The sequence below is a fragment of the Triticum aestivum genome, chromosome 2B (assembly GCF_018294505.1).
Source record: "Triticum aestivum cultivar Chinese Spring chromosome 2B, IWGSC CS RefSeq v2.1, whole genome shotgun sequence".
NCBI classification, from domain to species: Eukaryota; Viridiplantae; Streptophyta; class Magnoliopsida; order Poales; family Poaceae; genus Triticum; species Triticum aestivum.
This window is the reverse complement of record NC_057798.1, coordinates 519,292,448-519,317,452: the sequence shown is the minus strand read 5'-3', so window position 1 is coordinate 519,317,452 and position 25,005 is coordinate 519,292,448. Positions and strand designations below refer to the sequence as shown.

Sequence of the window (25,005 nt, the reverse complement as noted above, 5' to 3'; positions counted from 1 at the left end):
ACGCTACTATATGTATGGATGATTGTATGATGATTGTCATATTTATGCCACTCTAGGGCAAGTGTTGTCTGGATCTTGTATTCTATCTTTTCACTTGGTTGTGTGAATTTGTATATCACCTTGCTACGTGTCCGAAATGCGATTGTGCCCCAATCATGAGTTCATCACGTGATTGGGATAGAATTGCATCTTGGGCATTACAGCAGACCCGTTGACTAAGCCTCTTCCACGAGCAAAACATGATCAGCACCAAGACTCCATGGGTGTTAGAATTATTACTTTGTAATCTAGATTATTGACTCTAGTGCAAGTGGGAGACCAAAGGAAATATGCCCTAGAGGCAATAATAAAGTTGTTATTTTATATTTCCTTATTCATGATAAATGTTTATTATTCATGCTAGAATTGTATTAACCGGAAACTTGATACATGTGTAAATACATAGACAAAACACCATGTCCCTGGTATGCCTCTACTTGACTAGCTCGTTGATCAAAGATGGTTAAGTTTCCTAGCTATAGACATGTGTTGTCATTTGATGAACGGGATCACAACATTAGGAGAATTATGTGATGGACAAGACCCATCCGTTAGCTTAGCACAATGATCGTTCAGTTTTATTGCTACCGCTTTCTTCATGTCAAATACATATTCCTCTGACTATGAGATTATGCAACTCCTGGATACTGGAGGAATGCCTTGTGTGTTATCAAACGTCACAACGTAACTGGGTGATTATAAAGATGCTCTACAAGTATCTCCGAAGGTGTTTGTTGGGTTGGCATAGATCAATATTAGGATTTGTCACTCCGAGTATCGGAGAGGTATCTCTGGGCCCTCTCGGTAATGCACATCATAAGAAGCCTTGCAAGCAATGTGACTAATGAGTTAGTTGCTGGATGATGCATTACAAAACGAGTAAACAGACTTGCCGGTAACGAGATTGAACTAGGTATGAAGATACCGACGATCTAATCTCGGGCAAGTAACATACCGATGACAAAGGGACTAACATATGTTGTCATAATGGTTCGACCGATAAAGATCTTCGTAGAATATGTGGGAGCCAATATGAGCATCCAGGTTCCGCTATTGGTTATTGACCGAAGAGGTGTCTCGGTCATGTCTACATAGTTCTCGAACCCGAAGGGTCCGCACGCTTAACTTCGATGACGATTTTGTATTATATGAATTATGTGATTTAGTGACCGAATGTTGTTCGGAGTCCCGGATGAGATCACAGACATAACGAGGAGTCTCGAAATAGTCTAGAGGTAAAGATTGATGATATATTGGATGATAGTGTTCGGACACCAGAAGTGTTCCGGAATGTATCGGGTACATATCGGAGTACCGGGGGGGTTACCATAACCCCCCGGGGGAAGATATGGGTCATATGGGCCATAGGAGGGGAGCACACCAGCACACAAGGGGTGGCGCCACCCCCCACCCACCCACCCACCCAAGGAAGGAGTCCGAATTGGAGTAGGAGGAGAGGGTGCCCCCCTCTTTCCTTCCTTCCCCCTCTCTTCCCTTCTCCCCCTTCCGGTGAAAGGAAAGGAGGAGGCCGAATCCTACTAGGATACTCCTCCTACTTGGGGCGGGCTACCTCCCTCCCCCTCCCTCCTTTATATACGTGGGGAGGGGGCGCCTAGAACAACTATTCCTAGCCGTGTGCAGCGCCCCCCTCCATAGTTTACGCCTTCGGTCATATACTCGAAGTGCTTAGGCGAAGCCCTGCGTGGATCACTTCACCATCACCGTCATCACGCCGTCGTGCTGACAGAACTCATCTACTTCCTCGACACTCTGCTGGATCAAGAGCTCGGGGGACTTCATCGCGCTGAATGTGTGCAGAACTCAGAGGTGTCGTACCTTTAGTACTTGATCGGTCGGAACGAGAAGAAGTTTGACTACATCAACCGTGTTGGCAAATGCTTCTGCTTTCGGTCTACGAGGGTACGTGGACACACTCTTCCCCTCTCGTTGCTATGCATCTCCTAGATAGATCTTGTGTGAGCGTAGGAATTTTTTTGAAATTGCGTGCTACGTTTCCCAACACCTTTATCATGAATAAGGAAATATAAAATAACAACTTTATTATTGCCTCCAGGGCATATTTCCTTCAGTCTCCCACTTGCACTCGAGTAAATAATCTAGATTACATTGTAATGATTCTAACACCCATGGAGTCTTGGTATAGATCATGTTTTGCTCGCGGAAGAGGCTTAGTCAACTGGTCTGCCACGTTCAGATCCGTATGTATTTTGCAAATCTCTATGTGTCCATCCTTGACCTTTTCACGAATGGAGTTGAAGCGTCTCTTGATGTGTTTGGTTCTCTTGTGAAACCTGGATTCCTTTGCCAAGGCAATTGCTCTAGTGTTGTCACAAAAGATTTTCATTGGTCCCGATGTACTAGGTATTACACCTAGATCGGGTATGAACTCCTTCATGCGCTGCTTCCGAAGCAGCTATGTACTCGCTTCACACGTAGATCCCACCACGACGCTCTGCTTGGAACTTCACCAACTGACAGCTCCACCGTTCAATATAAATACATATCCGATTTGTGACTTAGAGTCATCCGGATCAGTGTCAAAGCTAACATCGACGTAACCATTTACGACAAGCTCTTTGTCACCTTCATAAACGAGAAACATATCCTTGGTCCTTTTCAGGTACTTTAGGATGTTCTTGACCGTTGTCCAGTGATAAACTCCTGGATTACTTTGGCACCTCCCCGCCAAACTTATGGCAAGACACACATCAGGTCTAGTACACAGCATAGCATACATGATAGATCCTATGGCTGAGGCATAGGGAATTCCTTTCATTCTCTCTCTATCTTCTGCAGTGGTCAGGCTTTAAGTCTGACTCAATTTCACACATTGTAACACAGGCAAGAACCCTTTCTTTGACTGATCCATTTTGAACTTCTTCAAAACTTATCAAGGTATGTGCTTTGTGAAAGTCCTATTAAGCGTCTCGATCTATCTCTACAGATATTGATGCCCAATATATAAGCAGCTTCACCGAGGTCTTTCATTGAAAAAATCTCATTCAAGTATCCTTTTATGATATCCAGAAATTCTATATCATTTCCAATCAACAATATGTCATCCACATATAATATCGGAAATGCTACAGAGCTCCCACTCACTTTCTTGTAAATACAGGCTTCATCGTAAGTGTGTATAAAACCATATGCTTTGATCACCTCATCAAAGCGTATATTCCAACTCCAAGATGCTTGTACCAGTCCATAGATGGATCGCTGGAGCTTGCACACTTTGTTAGCACCTTTAGGATTGACAAAACCTTTTGGTTGCATCATATACAACTCTTATTTAAGATATCCATTAAGGAATGCAGTTTTGACATCCATTTGCAAGATTTCATAATCATAAAATGCGGCAATTGCTAACATGATTCGGACTGACTTAAGCATCGCTACGGATGAGAATGTCTCACCATAGTCAACTCCTTGAACTTGTAGAAAACCTTTCGCAACAAGTCGAGCTTTGTAGAGAGTAACATTGCCATCAGCGTCAGTCTTCTTCTTGAAGATCCATTTATTTTATATGGCTTGCCGATCATTGGTCAAGTCCACACTTTGTTCTCATACATTGATCCTATCTCAGATTTCTTGGCTTCAAGCCATCTGTTGGAATCTGGGCTCATCATAGCTTCTTCATAGTTCGTAGGTTCGCCTTGGTCTAATAACATGACTTCCAAAACAGGATTACCATACCACTCTGGTGCGGATCGTGCTCCGGTTGACCTATGAGGTTCAGTAGCAACTTGATCTGAAGTCTCATGATCATTATCATTAGCTTCCTCTCTAGTTGGTGTAGGCATCATGGGAACGACTTTCTCTGATGTGCGAATTTCCAATTCGAGAGAAGGTACAATAACCTCATCAAGTTCTACTTTTCTCCGACTCACTTCTTTCAAGAGAAACTCCTTCTCTAGAGAACATAGCAATAAAGATCTTGCCTTCGGATATGTGGTAGAAGGTGTATCCAATAGTTTCTTTAAGGTATCCTATGAAGACACACTTCTTATATTTGGTTTCGAGCTTGTTTGGTTGAAGCCTTTTGACATAAGCATCGCATCCCCAAACTTTAAGAAACGATGGCTTAGGTTTCTTGCCAAACCACAATTCATACGGTGTCATCTCAACAGATTTAGACGATGCCCTATTTAACGTGCATGCAGTTGTCTCTAATGCATAACCCCAAAATGACAATGGTAAATCGGTAAGAGACATTATAGATTGCACCATATCTAATAAAGTACGGTTACGATGTTCGGACACACCATTACACTGTGGTGTTCCAGGTGGTGTGAGTTGTGAAACTATTCAAATTGTTCTAAATGAAGGCCAAATTCGTAACTCAAATATTTGCCTCCACGGTGAGATCGTAGAAACATTATTTTCTTTTTACAATGATTCTCCACTTCACTCTCAAATCCTTTGCACTTTTTAAATGTTTCAGACTTGTGTTTCACCAGTAGATATACCCATGCCTACTCAAATCATCTGTGAAGGTCAGAAAATAACGATACTTGCCGCGTGCTTCAACACTCTCGGACCGCATACATCGGTATGTATTATTTCCAATAAGTCATTAGCTCGCTCCATTGTTCTGGAGAGCGGAGTTTTGGTCATCTTGCCCATAAGGCATGGTTCGCAAATATCAAGTGATTCCAAAAGCCCATCTGCATGGAGTCTCTTCATGCACTTTACACCAATATGACGTAAACGGCAGTGCCACAAATATATGTTGGGGAACGTTGCAGAAAATTAAAATTTTTCCTACGGTTTCACCAAGATCCATCTATGAGTTCATCTAAGCAACGAGTCAAGGGAGTGAGTTTGCATCTACATTCCACTTGTAGATCGCGTGCGGAAGCTTGCAAGGGGATGGTGATGATGGAGTCGTACTCGACGTGATTCAAATCACCGATGTCCAAGTGCTGAACGGACAGCACCTCCGCGTTCAACACACGTACGGGACGGGAGACGTCTCCTCCTTCTTGATCCAGCAAGGGGGAAGGAGAGGTTGATGATGATCCAGCAGCACGACGGCGTGGTGGTGGATGCAGCAGAACTCCAGCAGGGCTTCGCCAAGCGACTACGGGAGGAGGACGAGGTGTAGCAGGGGGAGGGAGGCGCCAAGGCAATCGGTGCGGCTGCCCTCCCCCTGCCCTCCTTTATATAGGACCCCGGGGGGGCGCCGGCCCTGGGAGATCCAATCTCCCAAGGGGGCGGCGGCCAAGGGGGGAGGAGTGCCCCCCAAGGCATGTGGCGCCCCCCCCCCCCACCCTAGGGTTTCAACCCTAGGCGCAGGGGGTGGGCCTAGGGGGGCGCACCAGCCCACTATGGGCTGGCTCCCCTCCCACGTCAGCCCATGGGGACCTCCGGGATGGGTGGCCCCACCCGGTGGACCCCCGGGACCCTTCCGGTGGTCCCGGTACAATACCGGGTGACCCCGAAACTTTCCCGATGGCCGAAATACCACTTCCTATATATTATTCTTTACCTACGGACCATTCCGAAACTCCTCGCGACGTCCGGGATCTCATCTAGGACTCCAAACAACATTCGGTATGCTGCATAATCATATTCATACAACCCTAGTGTCACCGAACCTTAAGTGTGTAGACCCTACGGGTTCGGGAGACACGCAGACATGACCGAGACGACTCTCGGGCAATAACCAACAGCGGGATCTGGATACCCATGTTGGCTCCCACATGCTCCTCGATGATTTCATCGGTTGAACCACGATGTCGAGGATTCGATCAAATCCCGTATACAATTCCCTTTGTCAATCGGTACGTTACTTGCCCGAGACTCGATCGTCGGTATCCCAATACCTTGTTCAGTCTCGTTACCGGCAAGTCACTTTACTCGTACCGTAATGCATGATCCCGTGGCCAACACCTTGGTCACCTTGAGCTCATTATGATGATGCATTACTGAGTGGGCCCAGAGATACCTCTCCGTCATATGGAGTGACAAATCCCAGTCTCGATCCGTGTAAACCCAACAGACACTTTCGAAGATACCTATAATGCACCTTTATAGTCACCCAGTTACGTTGTGACGTTTGATACACCCAAGGCACTCCTACGGTATCCAGGAGTTACACGATCTCATGGTCGAAGGAAGAGATACTTGACATTGGCAAAGCTCTAGCAAACGAACTACACGGTCTTTGTGCTATGCTTAGGATTGGGTCTTGTCCATCACATCATTCTCCTAATGATGTGATCCCGTTATCAACGACATCCAATGTCCATAGCCAGGAAACCATGACTATCTGTTGATCACAACGAGCTAGTCAACTAGAGGCTCACTAGGGACATATTATGGTCTATGTATTCACACATGTATTACGATTTCCGGATAATACAGTTGTAGCATGAATAAAAGACAATTACCATGAATAATGAAATATAATAATACTTTTATTATTGCCTCTAGGGCATATTTCCAACAATATATTGCACTATCATTATCAACTTTGCATGTTTTGACATCAATATTATGAATATGTGTATCACTACTATCGAGATTCAACAAGAATAGACCACTCTTAAAGGGTGCATGACCATAAAAGATATTATTCATATAAATAGAACAACCATTATTCTCTGACTTCAATGAATAACTATCTCACAATAAACAAGATCCAGATATAATGTTCATGCTCAAAGCGGGCACCAAATAACAATTATTGAGGTCTAAAACTAATGCCGAAGGTAGATGTAGAGGTAGCATGCCGACGGCGATCACATCGACCTTGGAACCATTCCCGACGTGCATCGTCACCTCGTCCTTAGCCAATCTTCGTTCATTCCGCAGCTCCTGTTTCGAGTTACAAATAGGAGCAACCGAACCAGTATCAAATACCCAAGCGCTACTACGAGCATTAGTAAGGAACACATCAATTACATGTATATCAAATATACATTTGTTCACTTTGTCATCCTTCTTATCTGACAAATACTTGGCGCAGTTCCGTTTCCAGTGACCACTCCCTTTGCAGTAGAAGCACTGAGTTTCAGGCTTAGGTCCAGCTTTGGGTTTCTTCCCAGGAGCGGCAACTTGCTTGCCGTTCTTTTTGAAGTTCCCTTTCCTTCCTTTGCCCTTTTTCTTGAAACTTGTGGTCTTGCTAACCATCAACACTTGATGCTCCTTCTTGATTTCTACCTCTGCGGCCTTAAGCATTGCGAAGAGCTCAGGAATTGTTTTGTTCATCCCTTGCATATTATAGTTCATCATGAAGCCTTTGTAGCTTGGTGGCAGTGATTGAAGAACTATGTCAATAACACAATCAACTGGAAGATTAACTCCCAGCTGAGTCAAGTGATTATAATACCCAGGCATTTTGAGTATGTGTTCACTGACAGAACTGCTATCCTCCGTCTTGCAGCTATGGAACTTGTTGGAGACTTCATATCTCTCAACCCGGGCATTTGCTTGAAATATTAACTTCAACTCTTGGAACATCTCATATGATCCATGACGTCCAAAACATCTTTGAAGTCCCGGTTCTAGGTCGTAAAGCATGGCACACTGAACTATAGAGTAGTCATCAGATCGAGCTCGCCAGACGTTCATAGCATCTGCATCAACTCCTGCAGCAGGCCTGTCACCTAGCAGTGCATCAAGGACATAATTCTTCTGTGCAACAATGAGGATAATCCTCAAGTTACAGACCTAGTCTATGTAGTTGCTACCATCATCTTTCAACTTAGCTTTCTCTAGGAACGCATTAAAATTCATGGGAACGGTAGCTCGGGCCATTGATCTACAACATAGATATGCAAAACTATAATACTAAGTTCATGATAAGTTATGTTCAATCAATCAAATTACTAATGAACTCCCACTTAAATAAACATCCCTCGAGTTATCTAAGTGATACGTGATCCAAATCAACTAACCCATGCCCGATCATCACGTGAGATGGGGTAGTCATCAATGGTGAACATCTCTATGTTGATCATTACTATATGACTCATGTTCGACCTTTTGGTCTCGAGTGTTCTGATACCATGTATGTACATGTTAGGCTCGTCAAGTTTAACCCAAGTATCTTGCATGTGCAAAACTTTCTTACACCCGTTGTATATGAACGTAGAGTCTATCACACCCAATCATCACGTGGTGTCTCGAAACGACAAACTTTCGCAATGGCGCATACTTGGGGAGAACACTTATATCTTGAAATTTAGTGAAGGGATCATCTAATAATGCTACCGTAGTTCTAAGAAAAATAAGGTGCATTAAAAGATAAACATCACATGCAATCAAAATATGTGACATGATATGGTCATCATCATCTCATGCTTTTGATCTCCATCTCCAAAGCATCATCATGATATCCATCATCACCGGCTCGACACCTTGATCTCCATCGTTGCGTCGTGGTCGTCTCGTCAACTATTGCTTTTACAACTATCGCTAATGCATAGTGATAAAGTAAAGCAATTACATGGCATTTGCATTTCATACAATAAAGAGACAACCATAAGGCTCCTGCCGGTTGCCGATAAATTACAAAACATGATCATCTCCTACAATAACGTATATCACATCATGTCTTGACCATATCACATCACAACATGCCCTGCAAAAACAAGTTAGGCGTCCTCTACTTTGTTGTTGCAAGTTTTACGTGGCTGCTACGGGATTCTAGCAAGAACCATTCTTACCTACGAAAAAAACCACAACGGTGATTTATCAAGTTTTTTGTTTTAACCTTCTTCAAGGACCGGCCGCAGTCAAATTTGATTCAACTAAAGTAGGAGAAACAGACACCTGCCAGCCACCTTTATGCAAAACTAGTTCCATGTCTTCTGGTGGAACCGGTCTCATATACGTGGACATGTAAGGTTGGTTTGGGCCGCTTCATCCTACAATACCGCCGAATCAAAATAAGACGTTGGTGGTAAGTAGTATGACTATCACCGCCCACAACACTTTGTGTTCTACTCGTGCATATCATCTATGCATAGACCTGGCTCGGATGGCATTGTTGGGAAATGTTGCATGGAAAACAAAAAAATTCTACGCACAGGCAAGATCTATCCATGGAGATGCATAGCTACAAGAGGGGAGAGTGATCGCTAAGAGGAAGCATTAATCAACGCGGTTGATGTAGTCGTACACGTTCACGATCTGTCCCGATCAAGTACTAAACGTACGGCACCTCCGCGTTCAGCACACGTTCAGCTCAATGACGTCCTCGCCTTCTCGATCCAGCAAGAGGGACGAAGTAGTAGATGAGTTCCGGCAGCACGACGGCGTGGTGACGGTTGGTGATGAAGAATAATCTCCGCATGGCTTCGCCAAGCACTACAGAAACTAGACGGAGGATAAATTAGAGGGGACAGGGTTGCCGGCACATGGCTTGGTGAATCTTGATGTCTCTTGGGTGCTAGACCTGCCCCTCTATTTGTATGTTGAGCCTTGGGGTCGAAACTTGGAGTAAAAACCTCCTTAAAGTCGGTTTTGCCCGAAAGGCAAGAGTCCTTCTCGGACTCCAGGGCCAGACGCCAGGGTTCCGGCGTCTGGACCCAGACGCCAGGGTCCATGGCGTCTGGCCCCTGGCCTCTACAAAACTTCCTTTTGCAATTTCCAAAAGCCTCATGGGCTTTCCCCTTTGGCCCAAATAAAGTGTTCCCGTACGCAAACATTTTGGGAAACATCCAGAACCCCTTCCGGTGAATTCCAACCCTTCCGGATACCAAACACTATTATCCCATATATCAATCTTTACCTCCGGACCATTCTGGAGCTCCTCGTCATGTCCGTAATCTCACCCGGGATTCCAAACAACATTCGGTCACCAACATACATAACTCATACAATACTATATCGTCAATGAACGTTAAGCGTGCGGACCCTACGGGTTCGAGAATGATGTAGACATGACCGAGACTCTTCTCCAGTCAATAACCAATAGCGGGACCTATATGCCCATATTGGTTCCTACATATTCCACGAAGATCTTTTAATGGTCGAACCTTTATGACAATATACGTAATTCCCTTTGTCTGTCGGTATGTTACTTGCCCGAGATTCGATCGTCGGTATCTTCATACCTAGTTCAATCTCGTTACCGGCAAGTCTCTTTACTCGTTCCATAATAGTACATCATCTCGTAACTAACTCCTTAGTCATTTGTTTGCAGGAAGCGACTTTTCGGTGGACGGCGGCTCGTGTGGACTGTATCCTGACCATCAAACAGTTTCTCGAGATGCTCAAACGTCAGTTCGATGTCCCCCGTGATCGTTTCCTAGGAATAGGGACTAGGTGTCCTAGGCGTATGTGCTTGGCACAAATGTTTCCTTCGCTTGCAGCTGCCAACTGCGCTAGCTGGTACTAGTACAGAGTCAGCGCTCACCGGAGCAGCTCATTGGGACAGTTGGAAATCACGTGACCCTCTCGGCCCACATGTCAGGTTGTGGGCTTTTCCTTTTGCAAAGCACTGGCCGAGCCTGCCCCAGATCCAGACCGCGTCCCTTGCTCCTCTCTCCATCTTGTCTTCCTCCTTCAGATCCATACGCGGCGCGTCCTGCTCCTCTCTCCAGCTCGCCTGCTCTATGGACGTGTTCATGCAAGCGCAGGCCGATGCGGAAGACAGGTATTTAAAATCTCACTTAGCAAAGCTCCAATTTTATCGCCCGCAAGCTAAACTTAGTATCAGATCTTCATGTTTACCAGTTGAGGTCAACGGGGATTCCTAAATTCTCTAGGTCGGATTTTGTATGCAGGATTAACCATGGGCAGTTGGGTGGTGTTGCTGCGGCGCGGCCTGTTGAATTTGAATCCCAGGCTTCTATCAGCATCGCCGAGGCCCGAGGGGGACATTTGCCGTGCCGGAGACCAATGCAGCGGCGGTAGGATTTGCCGTGCGAGATTTGTTGATGAAGAACGGCTCGTGCAAGTGTGTTCGGAGGCTACAAGTGGTTGGACACGCAGGTATTCGTACCCAACCTGGTAATTCTTGCTGGTCATATGTGGATGTGTAATCTTAGGCTTATCTAGCTAGCTGATTTGTACTAATAATTTCAGTAATTTTGTTTACTTTGTACTTTTTCAACTGGGTGTGGGGGTGGTTGTTGGGGGTAAGTGAATTAGGAAATTATGTTTTGTACTGTCGAATCTCTCTATGCGTGGGCATGTGGATTGTTAGTCAGTAAACATTTGTTTAGCTTGCAGTTTTGCATTGTAAACGAAGTTAGTAAAAAAACGTGTGTGAATACATGGGCTAATGCATCTTTAGAGATTTGTTTCCAATTACCTGAGGTGTGGACATTGTAGTTATAGGGTCAGGTAGTAATCGTGTCAATGTTATCTGCATGTATCTTAGAAGATTTAGGAGCAGGCAGTGTCATGGTTATCTCTTGTGTTATATGATTATTATTATTTTTTTTTGCAAATTACTGAAATTATTACTCCACCATTTAATAGAGTAAGGATCAGGAAAGCTCCTGCAGAGCATGAGCTCAACCCTACCCGGAAAAGTGCCCTTGAACTATCCATGAGGGTGTTCATAACAAAACGAGATGGCAATGTTGTCAACCCAGCTGTCGGAACATCCTTCGATTAATTGGATGAGGCTTACCAGTCCTATCAATCATCTTCTTCATGGACTCATTCTTAAGAAAGTGCTATCCTTCGGTACATTGCGCATGGTTTGTTCATTTGTTCAAGCTCGAGACTGTCCAGTACGAACACCTGGAACAAATGGCAGCTTACATGCTTAGATTGGGATAATAGCATGCAAAAATCTAAATTTTTGGGGTTCAGGAGGCTTGATTTGCACGGTTTGTCATGCCTGCAAGAAGAGATGGCATCCCACAATGTCAATGGTGGGGTTTCGCTTGGTTACATCTGCCTTGAATTTTCTTACAACATGGAGAAGATGCTTAAGGTAGCTACACCAGTTCCATTTTCTGATTTTGCTAACATAATTGAAGGCAGCCCAGAAATATATTGTTATATAATCATGTTTGGCTGATGGGGCAAGAACGTGGTCAACTACAAAAATGACGAATGCAAGTTTCAAACACTGCAAATAAATACTGGAATTACTTTGTTGGTGGTGGGGCATAAAGCAATTTTTTGCACGTCGAGACGTGAGAAAAAAAATGGCCAGGCTGCTGTTCCATCTTGCACATCGCGAATTTATCATTGGTGCACCTACCGAAACATTGGACCGGAAACTGATCAAGACTAATTAGCAAAAATAAAATAGCAATTTCAATATGATGGGTAGCAACGCATGGATAAATAGTAAAGAAGACTGGTAAGTATGAGTAGAGAATTTTTTATGCAGGCTAATATGATTTGTGGCCGTGAATAGCATTTGATTATATTACGGCTTAGGAAAACAAAAGCGTCGGTCAAATTAATAAATTAATCTAAACCGGCTGCATGCAATTGAAACAGCAGCCCGGGCATTAATCATAATCTCTGTAACCACACTGGCTAACGGCACGGCCTTAAAATGGCGGGTAATTATTCTATGCTCTCACGTGAGAGGAGTCGTCATCTGCCCACATGAACGCGTCGCTCCGGTACATCTTGACTTTTCCACGTGCCAGAGGGTAATTTGAAATTGGTGCAACTCAGCTCTGTTCCGGCGCCTAGATTCTGTCAGAAAGGCTAGCGCTGACAGCCGGGATACAAGGGGTGGCAAGCATCTACGGGGGGACAGCCCGCGTAAATACCGGAAGGAATCTGGCCAATATGGAAAACGGATGGTGAGGATATGGTCCACAGAGTGTTCGTCCACCGAACGGCATTTTCGTTTGTTTGCAAGGCTTCTGTGCTTCTTATGATATGTATTACCGAAAGGGTCCAGAGATACCTTTCCAATACTCGGAGTGACAAATCATAATCTCGATCTATGCCAACTCAACAAACACCCTTGAAGATACCTGTAGAGCATATTTATGATCACCCAGTTACGTTGTGACGTTTGATAGCACACAAGGTATTCCTCCGGTATCCGGGAGTTGCACAATCTCATAGTTGAAGGAATATGTATTTGACATGAAGAAAGCAATAGCAATAAACTGAACGATCATTATGCTAAGCTAACGGATGGGTCTTGTCCATCACATCATTCTTCTAATGATGTGATCCCGTTATCAAATGACAACACATGTCTATGGTTAGGAAACCTTGACCATCTTTGATCAACGAGCTCGTCTAGTAGAGGCCTACTAGGGACACTGTATTTGTTTATGTATTCACACATGTATTTAAGTTTCCGCTTAATACAGTTCTAGCAAGAATAATAAACCTTTATCATGAATAAGGAAATATAAAATAACAACTTTATTATTGTCTCTAGGGCATATTTCCTTCATTATCGCCAGCACCAACCCTGTAATCGAGCCAGATAGTTGATGCCGAGGAGAGTAGTGATTTGGACGGAGCATTCTCTCGCTCGCCTAAGGCCATTGGGCATCAGGCGTTGGCCATGGAGCGCGGAGTTTCAGATGTTGCTACCCTTCCATCGTCTGCGACCATCGAGCAGGTGATGCCTGTGAGTGGCATGGCCACTGAGCCAAGTGAGTTGGCACCTATGCTCTCTTCGCGAAGAAACTTTGTGACTTGCGCGCTAACGTGGAGGTTGCTAGACCTGGTTTGGGCAGGTCGATTGTTTGCCTCTTGACGGGGACGCCAATAAGGGGTAAACAAAAGAAGGTGGGTAAATACAAGAGTGGTGTCATAGGCAAGACATCTTTCGTTGCTTGATGGATGATCTTCGGTCTCTCAGCATGTCCTCTTGGATTGGAAGGTGCATGATGTCTTCTGTCGAGGTGTTCTTGTCGGGATTCACTTGGCATAGCAATAGTGTCGGGGTTTGTGGATGTTGTGCATTCGAAGAGTTTGGCAAGGGCCGACTGTGCGGTTGTAGAGTTTCTTGCCATGTGAGTAGTTGGTCTGTGCTTCGTTTGTATAGGTTTTTGCCCGGTTTTGCTTAAATTAATTGGACAATTCTCTTCTTCTTAATTAATCGATGAGGCAAAACTTTTGCCTCCGTCTTTTTTTTTTAAAAAATTGGTGTTTGCCATGTACAAGTTCTGCAAGCGGGCATAATCACTAGCTAGCTGCTAGCGTTCATGCTCCACTCCTCTGCATGGGCGTTTGAATTTGGGGCCCTTGCAATGCGATGCCCGATGCACTTGGGCTGTACTTTTTCCTTAACTAGAAATTCTCATTCCAATAATGCAAAAGGGCTAAAGCTTGATGAATGAAACCCCTTTTCCTCGCAAAAAAAGGGCTAAAGCTTTAATCTCTCTCGGTAAAACTCTATTGGGGGGTCATGGCTCTCCGAGTTGTTGATCGCCTCAACCATCAATCCAGATTCGCTGACTTAGCCACAGCAAGTCCCCGCTGACTTTGTCGTAGGATCAAGAATCGAAGGCTGAGATTCGTCAAATCACTATTCTCAAACACTATTCACATAAACCACTGTTCACGCAAATCACTGTTGACCACACTATAGCCCCTGATCTAGTCTGTCGCTTTTCAATCCGACGGACGGGACTGGGCAAAGGTAGCGGTACTGTAGCGTCGCTACCTTTGCCACAGCAAGTTAGCGAATCTGAACACCTCAACCATCTGCTTCAATCATGACGTTGGTCATGCTCCATTCTTGTTTGTTTCAATCCACTTGGGCTGTTGGGCACTTAGGTGGGCTAGCAGATTACCACTAGCATGGATTCTTCTGCTACTAATATGTTTCCCTTTCGACGTTTGGTTCCGGCCAAGCCGCGACATTATATAATGATGACAGCGGGGCAGCCAAAAGAAGAAGAAAAAAGGAGCTAATTATCGTGCTTCCATCTGCCAAGTGAGCTCACACTGTTGACTCGAAGAAGACCACCACGAAATTCCCGATCTCGCGCGTGCTCCTGCATCTTGTAAACATCTAAAAGAAGGCGGCGCGAGTAACCTCCGGTGGCCGTCACTTCTGGGCGGACGGCCATCAAGAATGGCCGGCGGCGACCTGCTCAGCCTGGCGGCGGTCTCGGCCGCGGTGACCGCGGCCATGTGCTACGCCCGTTTCGCGGCCGGGCGCCTCCGCCCGGGCCTACCCCGCCTCGCCGCGTTCCTCCCGGTGCTCGCCGCCCTCCCGTTCCTCCCCTTCGCCTTCCACGCCATCCACCCGCGCGCCATCTCCGGGTTCTTCCTCGCCTGACTCGCCGAGTTCAAGCTCCTCCGCCTCGCCGCCGGCCAGGGCCCCCTCCACCCATCCCTCCCGTTCCCCGGATTCGTCGCAGTCGCCTCCGGCCCCGTCAGGCTCCGCGACGACGGGCCCGACAAGGCTCAAGGCACGTCGTCGGGCCAGGACCTCGCCTCCTCCGCCGTCATGGCCGCGCTGCTCGCCGTCATCGTCTCGCTGTACCGGTACCAGGAGCTGATGAACCAGTACGCCCTGCTCACCCTCTACGCGTTCCACGTGTACTTGGCCCTGGAGCTGGTCCTGGCGTCGGCGGCCGCGGCGGCGCGCGCGCTGCTGGGCATGGATCTGGAGCCGCAGTTCGACCGGCCGTACCTGTCGGCGTCGCTGCGGGATTTCTGGGGACGGCGCTGGAACCTGTCGGTGCCCGCCGTGCTCCGGCCGTGCGTGTACCGCCCAGTGCGCGCGCGCCTGGGCCCGGCCGCGGGGGTGCTCGCGACGTTCCTGGTGTCCGGGCTGGTGCACGAGCTCATGTTCTACTACATCACGCTGCGGCCGCCCACCGGGGAGGCGACCGCCTTCTTCGCGCTGCACGGCGCGTGCGCGGTGGCGGAGGCGTGGTGGGCGAGGCACGACGCGTGGTGGCGCCCGCCGCGGCTGGTGGCCACCCCGCTGACGCTGGCGTTCGTGCTCGTGACGGCGTTCTGGCTCTTCTTCCCGCCGATCACGAGGCCCGGGGCCGACAAGCTGGTGATCGCCGAGTGCGAGGCGGCCGTCGCGTTCGTCCAGGACGCCGGCGCCTGGGCGGCCGGCTCCGTCCGGTCGGTCTGGACTGGGCGCTCGTAGTACGGAGACGGCTGGTGCGTCACGCCTGATGCGCCCGCGAAGAATGGCTCGTTGCTCAGGCGGCAATTTTTGTGTGTATTGCGCCTGCGGCTGTCGATTTGTTACGAAAATGTAAGGAAACTCGTTTATTACTCGCTTGTCACACCAATGAACTGACGATGATTGACAGTACTAATGGCACACCCAAAATACGGAGCATCAGATCACAGCACCAGCATAGAAATGCCCCAATCAAATTTGTTTCAAATCCATATAAATGTCCCAATCCAAATTTGCTTCAAATCCATGCATTTAAAAAGTTATTTATATAGCATTCAGGTGCAGGCCATGTAGCCTCTTTCCTATCGTTCCTCAGCACCAAACTGCTGCCGAATGTTCCATAACCATGTACATACTCCTCATCTTTTCAAGTTACGTACAGTACATTTCAAATCGCCCAACATAGGCAAACAAGCACCTGTATGTTCCCGCGATGCAAAAACTAGGTATCACGCACTGGCGCTCAAAACACCAGTTCTCAGTCTGTCACCGCTGATTGCCCTCGCCAGGGCGACCGACAATGAATACTTCATCTCATGGCCTCGGCCTCTTGATGTCTCTCTCGGCGCTGCGGTCATTGCTCCTGTGCTCGTGCGCGTCCTTCCTCTTCCGGTTGTCAGGGCCAGGAGAGCGGTATTCCTGGCCGTCCAGGGACAGCTCGCCCTCTTCTGTGTTCTCCGCCTTGCGAGCCGTGTTCTGGTGATCCTCCCGATGCGCGGGGTGGGGCCAGCTCTGCCTTCTGTCGTGTTTTTTCTCGTCCTCAGCAGCCAACTCCACGCCATGTTCCAGCTCCCTCTCAATTAGGTCATCATCATCCATGACTTCCACTTTCCTACCAGCATCGCCTTTCGACTTCCTCCGCTTCTCCAGCGCAGCTTTCACCTTATCCTTGTCTATCTTTTTCATCGCATCCATCATTGATGAGGACATATTGGTGCCTTCATTGCTGTTGGCTGTGCCATCCCTTGCTTCACTCTTGGGTATCCTCTGGTTTGAGGTCTGCTTTTCAGGCTGAGGGTGGTCATGCCCGTGACGGCCTGGTACGCTCGACTGTCTAGGTGCTTGATGAGTTTCATGGGCAGGAGGCTCCTCAGCTTTCACAGGAGCACGCTGATTAACCACACTTGCAGAGCTGCCTTCGGTATCATTCCCTTGTGAAGGTTGTGGTCCAACACGGTTCTGCTCGTAGAGCTCCAACATTTGGTTGCTAACCTCTGAAAACAAATGTCACAAAAATATAAGAATGGTTCTTTGGTATGCATGTTACTTCGCAACAAAGAGCATAAAAATGGAGTAAAAGGAGCATCAGTTCTATAAAAATAGATATAATAACGGGCAATACTGCTCAGTACCGTTGGAAAATCACCAAGCTGAAAAATGCAGTCTGCTGCTTTGCAGGTGGTCCCAGGCCCCACATGCCATCCACATGTTAGATGTAATTTCCAAACTATACCTCATTGTGATGCTACTAAGCAAATTTTCTGTATAACAGAAATGACAACAGACAAGGGCTACCAGAAAAGTTGTCCTCCAAGTCAACACTCAACACCAACAAAAATACCTCAAGTTCCATAAATAAGGCTACCAAATACAAGTTCATAACAATGTGTTCCTATCATGGCATTCCCTTGTGTATCCGTATCCCAGAACAATAATACTCCGTTTAAAAAAGGAGTACATCTTAACAACAAGTCAACAACTCGCATACCAAGGAGTTAAGAGGGGTTGTTTATTAGGCTTAATGCATTTGCTCATGGAACCGCTTGTGATATGTATAACAGTTTTGCTAAAGCACATCTAGACGTATTGCACATCTAAGTCCTACCTCATTGCTCTCCTGTGGAGATTCGTGTGGGTATTTTATTTTTATTTTTTATGTTTGATTGAGTTACTTAGATGTGCAATAACTAGGACACAATATAATCCTGCATGCATTGGCTTGCTGCCCCTCGATTTCCTAATACACGCTGTAATGTGAAAAAGACGTAAAAAAAACTAAGACGAGCTTGCTCAAATTATCGAGAGGGAGTACTCTGTGCACATCACGAAACTCCTTGTGTCTCTGACCTAACCAACCTAGTTCCAGTATCATTTCTGAACAACAATGGTGATGAAATTTTGGCCATCCAATCTCATAAGCGCCTAAAGCATGGGAACAATTGCTGCTTGCTTTCAAAGGCGTTTAAACTACTATCCTTAAGATAATGAATAGTAAAATTGTGCAAATATGCAATACTGACTTTGTATCTAGAGACCAACCTTCCAACTGCCGTGGAGTTACATCAAACTCTTGCCACCAGACCTTTTCCCCGTCTGCTGGAAGCTTGACTTTGAGGAACTTTGCAGCAAGGAAGATTGCGCCGGCCGCAATATGATGGGGCTTAAATTGCAGGCAAAGCGAAGTGCGTAGCCTGTACACCCCTTTTAAGGTATAGTAAATAGGCATAATGGGGGATTACTATTTTTGTAAGGATAAGGGTAATTTCAGCATACCCATCATTGACAAAATTCCAGGCAACTTGAGCAAGTGCATTTTGAGCAACCTTGAATTTTTTTATTGCTTCAACCAAAGGCTTGTAAGGGTGGTGCACATTCATGTCAAAACCAAGTGTTACAAGCACAAGGCGCTCCCCGATCAAAAGAAGTTCCTTCTGTTGTTCATACACTTCCTACACACGACAACACAAACCATTCTTGTCACATACTCAGGAAATAAAAATGCACCAGCTATAGAAGAGCTGCAGCTTTATGTTGTGAGGGAGAACAAGTATAAAAAAGATGATGTGTGGTATCAAGAGAATGCTCACAAAAATAATCTCACCTTCTGCTTAATTCGAGCAACTGCAGCAGGATCCTTTTTGTGGATTATCTCATAAGAGATGAGTACGACATCCTTCAGGGGTCTAGGTGTTTCTTCAACTTTACCCGCCAAGAACATGCAAACTGTGGCTATTGTCTGCAGATTATAATGATTACATTGATAATTTGCAACGTAAAGTTGAGTATAAGAAAAATACTACCCCTAACAAATACTCCCTCCGTCCCAAAATATAAGAAAGTTTTTGACACTAGCATAGTGTCAAAAACGTTCTTATATTTTGGGACGGAGGGAGTAATATATTGCAAGCAGCATGCTCTATATTGTACGCTATCCAAGAAAAAAATACTTAGGGCCACTTTGATTCACAGTATTTCTAAAGCAAAGGAATAAGAAAAACACAGCAATAGAGTGTCATGTCATCTTCAATACCCCAAAAGCATAGGATTCTTAACAAGAGGTTGGAGTAGATGTAAATTTTCCTTCAAAATCTAATGCAAATAAATAAAGGGAAATCCATGTAGACTGCAATCCTACGAACCAAACGACCCACATAGACACAATCCTAAGGATTAGAATCGTCTAAAATTCATTAAGAAATCATTTGAACCAAAGATGCCCTATAGTGTTAGCCTGCATGTCTTTCCTACAGAGCCAAACAAAATTTACCATATCATGGAATCCAATAAGATACATGTTCTACAGGCAACAGCAAATCATTTATTCTTCTCTTTCACGGTATGGGTGGCGAGCATCAATGTTTGAATACACTGCCTACCATGCATAGAAAGTGATTTACAGATAAACTAGAAAATATGTTGTTTGATAACAGACATATAAGCTCATAAAAATTTCAGCAAGGCTTACCTGTCTGTCATTTTTGGCATGAGATTGACGAAGGAAAAAACGATGACAAAATACTATAGCTGTAGCAATTGTTACTTGGGGCCTACATAATGAAGTAATTCATCAATAAGGAAGAAAATACCATAAACAACTATCAACCAACCCAAGAGAGCACAAATTATGCAGTAACAAAGGGGTCTTTACTGCTTCATAGACATTCATGGAGCAAATGTTCTAAGGGCACATAAAGGCCAGTAAAACAGTAAATAGGGTTGAATATTTACTGTTTCACCTAAACAAGGATGTCATCAGCCATTGTTGCATGCCCTATAAAAACGAGTGGGCTAAAAGTAACAAATCAATGAACATAACACTGGGGTAAGGGCCAATATGTTACGAATTCTCTAGAGTAAAAACTCAAAGAATATAAAGGGACTATATATTAAGAACTTATTCCTTAAAATGCCGTGTGCTGATGAAGAAAACATCAACCCTTTTTAAAAGGAAAAACTGAGTAACAATATGTTAATAACTTGTTCCTAAAATACCATGTGCTGATGAAGAAGACATTTTTAAAGGTAAAACCTGAGTAGTGGTGTCATCACAGGCATATCTAGCAACTTCCAAACATAAATATCAGATTCACAAGCATGTGCTAGCAAATCTCTCAGCTGAACAAATAACATATGGCTTGACAATTGAGAGCTTTACCATCAAATTATTCAAATCAAATAGTGCTATATTATCTCTGAACGTTGTGACAGAAATAAAGTTAAGATACAAAGCTAACAAGCATGGAGTGCACATAAATGCTCAAAAATGCTTAGGCAGAAGAAAAACTGGACAGGTCAAAGATCAGATAATTATCAAATATCTAACATAATACATATAACACATGATTAAATAAAAACATTTAGTCCACATAATCAAGTAAAATGCCAGGGAAAAGCAGACAAGTTTTTCTGGATGGGGAAATGATTAAACTAGCACTTGAGCAGTCAGCATGCTTGGCAACTTATCATGCAAGGACACTATGCTTATTTAAAACCTATGAGTCATGTTCCCTTGATCACCAGAGGTGATGCTTGTGTGATCTTCTGAACATCCCTGACATCTTTTGTTTTTAACAAACGTACCTCACAGTGTATGCTTTAGCTATTCCACCCATCAAATATAACCATTAAATGTATGTTGATTCGCAGCCTAAGGGTGTCCGAGCATGTCAGACACTTGCCTAACTAGGTCAAACTAGCCTTAACGGTGTCACACAAAGTGTGTGAGGGTTTGGCTTCCAACTAAACAGGCCCTGACAATCTATCCGTAAAGGTTATAGAACATAGTCATTAGAAAGTGCAATCATTTATGCTTTAAGTGTGCACTGTACTTTCCTCAGATTTGGAAAACAAATGAGGGTGACGCCAATCATAAAGTATCTCAGATATTCTTAACGGGAAATGAGAAAGAAACAAAAAGAAATTAAGATATAGGAAAACATCCAGTTGTTTGCTGAAACTTGAAAAGAACTTTCAAGATTCAAATAATACTGCTAAAACATCAGGTATATTACTCAGTAAAAGATGTAACAATAAAATATCCATGCTACAATATATTCTTACACTTTCAGCCTCATCCCGAAATCCTGAAGGAAAGTGCAGTATGACTTGCGAAGGTAAGACTCCTTCTTTAAATCAATACCATCTCTCCTTGAAAGGGAATTCTCTTCTATTTCTTTTCTACTAAAATACCACGAAGCACCAAGTTGGTCACCTTCCACACGTCTATCATAGGGAGTTGTATAAGGGCTGTTCTCTACAATTCCATGATGTGAAGAGTCACTAGTCTGCATGATATCCATCTATGATTTTCTTCTTTTCTTACAAAAAAACCTGGCAAAGAGAGAGAGAGAGAGAGATAATGTCACCATTGCAAACTTAGTACCATATAAGCATACATAAATGGGACGGAAGGTGCAGCTATGCATGTAGCAAACTATATATATATTTTGGAATTTAACATACAGTAAGTTGTGAGGAGCTAAAGGCATCAAACTATATTCCCAATATATGCAAAGGATGGGTGCTACATAATAACAATGAATCCATACAGCTTTGATTAACTGCTTGTCCTGTCCTTCATGGAAACCCAGTAATTCAAACAATTTGTGACATGTGGAATATAACGAACGGAAGGGGTTTCTTAATTACAGCAATGAGTCGGGACCAGGAGGACCACGTGAAGGCTCCAAATCTCGGCTTGCGTCGGGGGCTCAGGGCATTGGCGGGAGATGCTGGCGGCGGTGGCGGTGTGTCAGCGCTAGGCTTAGGTCGCTATATGCAAGAGGAGACGGGTCGAGGCGATTTTTCCATCCGGGTCAGCTGAGTCCAGTGGTATTTGCGGGTAATTCTGAGCAACTCAGCGTTTGGCTAGATCTGAAATCCTGGAATCCCTCGCTCCAGAAATTTGCATATGACTAGCCCAGATCTACCAATTCAGCTCATAGAGTTATATCGTTCGGGGCAGCTCCATGTGCTCCGCCCGCAGAGTTGGGAGCCAGAGGGCTACGGAACGGGGCCTTAATCACCCCATAAATCAATTTTTATTTCCAAAATTAAGTTCATTACAATTCATGATCGGTAAAATCAACTTCAAAAGCAATAAATACTGCAACACAAAGTGTGCTCCTGCCAAATACGAGACGTAACAAAATGCAATACCCACGGTTCAGATTTTTCTGATGATCATGAAAGCCAAATATCAAATCCTTCGACAAACTTGTTACAAGCAGACAATGGTAGAGAAAAGGTATCTTCATAGTTATTGAGTAGGTAACCCAACGTGAAACCTACTGGAGAGTTCAGTTTGCAAGTATGTATTGTGTTCTCAAGGTGTTTTCCCAGCTACCGATCAAAGCACGACTAGTTAGTAGCTTTACTGAATGTTGGAACTCAATACATGAGCAAAATTTGACCGCCTAACTGACATTGTGCAGAAGGGATTAAACTAGATTATAAATCTGATAAGTTTAAACAGAACCAATCCCACTCTAGACTCCACCCCAACGCAAAAGTAACACAATAATCTAAAGTAACACAACACTAGCTGCACATTTTTTTTATGCAACTGTGGGAAACTCCAAAACTCTCAATTTACTACTTACAAACCCTTTTTTTACAGTATATGTCTGGTTTCGTGATGAATTCCCTGGTTTCGATCTGATCCGAACATCCTAATGGCCTAATCTTATTCCCTGACTCTTCTTTTGCATGCCTCGCGCAAAAAACTCTCTTTTTACAGTATCTCACATGCAAACCTTATATTAGTATGATATGCGTCCAATTTGCCTTGTCCATCTATTGCATTCCAAATTAATCAGTACACACTATAAAGAAAACCGAATCTGGCACCAAATTGACGCAGACTCGGCAGATTACAGGCATTTATCAAAAGTAATGGGTCCATACCTTGCTCGGCAGAGGTGGAGCCGGCGCTGATGAGAGGTTGCTGGAGGGGCCGGCTGGCGGGCAGCTTCCGGAGGTCGTCGGGAAGAAGCAGAGGTGACCTCCGGCCGCCGTCGTCGAGGGGTCGCGGACGAGGCGTGAAGGGTGTGTGCGTGGAGGGCTGGGGGCGAGGAAGATAAAAAATCAGGCGGCGGCGTGATATTGCCTGTGGCCGGCAACGGAGGGGGAGCGGACGGGGCGGCGGCACAAACCCTAACACCGCCGCATCGCCTCTGAGGTCGCGTGCGACGGGGAAACCGGGGGGGGGGGGGGGGGGGGGGGGGATTACGGGAGGTGTTTTTTTTTTCTTTGACGGGACGGGAGGTAGTTATGAACGATAGTCGATAAGCGACGGTGCTAGCAAATAAGCCGGAAAAAATCTGCTGGTTTTTTCATAGAAGAGTCAAAAAAAATCTTTTGGTAACTTATATACAGACAAATTATCAACGGATACATTTTCAGATAAACAACGAAATACATACTATATATATTATCGAGACTATGTGTCTCAAATTCTTGTGGAACTAGATAACACCCCGCACGTTGTTGTGGGACTTCTTACCTTTCATGGGTAGATAAGATGAAAAGCCTATATATTGAATAGGTGAGAAGAAAATATGGCTTGAAATGTTGAACTATATTTACATGTATACTTTTACTAAACTTCACTCTTGACTTAAAATTAACTACCGAAGTGATCCAAGAAATAAAATGATCGATCTATGCTTACCAAACTATTTATCGGAAAGGGTACTACTCATAAGATGCAAAATTCCCAACACCTACAACAATCAAGAGAACTAATTGAAGAATATTGCAATGCTGCAAAGAGGGAGCCGATGAACCCTTCATGTAGGCCAATAGGGACGATGAGCGCAGCGAAGGTAGTTGAATACAACGACGACATCCACTGGAACTGCACTAACTGATTCACATCCATCGGTTTACTTGTGTACCTGCGCGCATAGGGACCTTGTGATAGAGAGCTCGGATCACCAAGGAGGGATGCTGATTTACACACTTTGTGTCTCTTTCAGGTTTACCAGGTGTCAGGCAAGCCCAACAGAAGCGACATCAATCTGAGCAATGATCTACAGCCAACATAGATGCATGTGATTTCCACCGGCAAAGAAGAAACCAGCCCATTAAAATTATTAAGGATGTATATGTATTCTTCTCATTTATTATTGGGATTCTTGTCAAGTTGTACTTATCAAACATAAGTTGTACTTATCAAACATGTTCGCTTTGGAAAACGGTGTTACAAGAGTGAAGTACATGAAACAAATCAGAAGTTGTTGTACGTAGAGAGATACGCAGCCAATACACAACTACACATACACTAGGAAACACGAAGGATACACACCTAAATAGGATTAAGTGATTTTCTCCAATGAATCAACACCTACAAGTGCACTGAAATTTTCATTGATGCTACCACTACCGCAAAGAGAGGGATCAGCCAGAGGCGTTACAGATGGTGGTTGCCATGAGCAGCGCACAGACGATCGAGGCGAGCTTCCCAGCGAAGTGCCAGCGCTGCTTGGCCGGCTTGGTGTAGAAGGCGAGATAGGGCGGGTGTGGTGCGATAAGAGAAAAATCATTTGGTGAAGACCCTGATGGACTGGGCGATTGCGAACGCGAGAATGAAGACGAGGAGCGGGGGCCAGCAGGGAGTTGCCAAATACATCCATGTAGGAGAAGAGAGAGACACTATAGGCGGTGGTTGTACG

The 25,005-nt window shown here is 44.9% G+C and overlaps 2 protein-coding genes and 1 pseudogene across 2 annotated transcripts; 2 read left to right on the top strand and 1 right to left on the bottom strand.

Annotated features, from left to right (window-relative positions):
• The first annotated feature begins 10,410 nt into the window (after positions 1-10,410).
• Positions 10,411-12,125, top strand: LOC123045777 (uncharacterized). Its single transcript, XM_044468952.1, has 3 exons — positions 10,411-10,666; positions 10,797-11,004; positions 11,497-12,125. The coding sequence occupies exons 1-3, from the start codon at positions 10,477-10,479 to the stop codon at positions 11,633-11,635; spliced, it is 537 nt and encodes a 178-aa protein (XP_044324887.1). The 5' UTR covers positions 10,411-10,476; the 3' UTR covers positions 11,636-12,125.
• Positions 12,126-14,372: 2,247 nt separating this feature from the next.
• On the top strand, positions 14,373-16,183 carry LOC123045776 (probable long-chain-alcohol O-fatty-acyltransferase 4; annotated as a pseudogene).
• A 146-nt stretch (positions 16,184-16,329) lies between these two features.
• Positions 16,330-23,541, bottom strand: LOC123045775 (cyclin-T1-3). The gene is made up of 7 exons (XM_044468951.1): positions 23,237-23,541; positions 21,392-21,661; positions 19,797-19,878; positions 18,933-19,067; positions 18,605-18,780; positions 18,371-18,522; positions 16,330-17,325 (listed from the first exon to the last, which is right to left on the bottom strand). The coding sequence occupies exons 2-7, from the start codon at positions 21,628-21,630 to the stop codon at positions 16,646-16,648; spliced, it is 1,464 nt and encodes a 487-aa protein (XP_044324886.1). The 5' UTR covers positions 21,631-21,661; positions 23,237-23,541; the 3' UTR covers positions 16,330-16,645.
• Positions 23,542-25,005: the final 1,464 nt, after the last annotated feature.

Coding starts and splice junctions, on each gene's coding strand:
- LOC123045777 (XM_044468952.1), top strand. CDS start 10,477: ATGTCAGGTTGTGGGCTTTTCCTTTTGCAAAGCACTGGCCGAGCCTGC. Junction 10,667..10,796: donor CAGGCCGATGCGGAAGACAG/GTATTTAAAATC, acceptor TTTTGTATGCAG/GATTAACCATGGGCAGTTGG. Junction 11,005..11,496: donor ACAAGTGGTTGGACACGCAG/GTATTCGTACCC, acceptor ACCATTTAATAG/AGTAAGGATCAGGAAAGCTC.
- LOC123045775 (XM_044468951.1), bottom strand. CDS start 21,630: ATGGATATCATGCAGACTAGTGACTCTTCACATCATGGAATTGTAGAG. Junction 18,523..18,604: donor TGGAATTTTGTCAATGATGG/GTATGCTGAAAT, acceptor AGGGGTGTACAG/GCTACGCACTTCGCTTTGCC. Junction 17,326..18,370: donor AACTCCACGGCAGTTGGAAG/GTTGGTCTCTAG, acceptor ATTTGTTTTCAG/AGGTTAGCAACCAAATGTTG.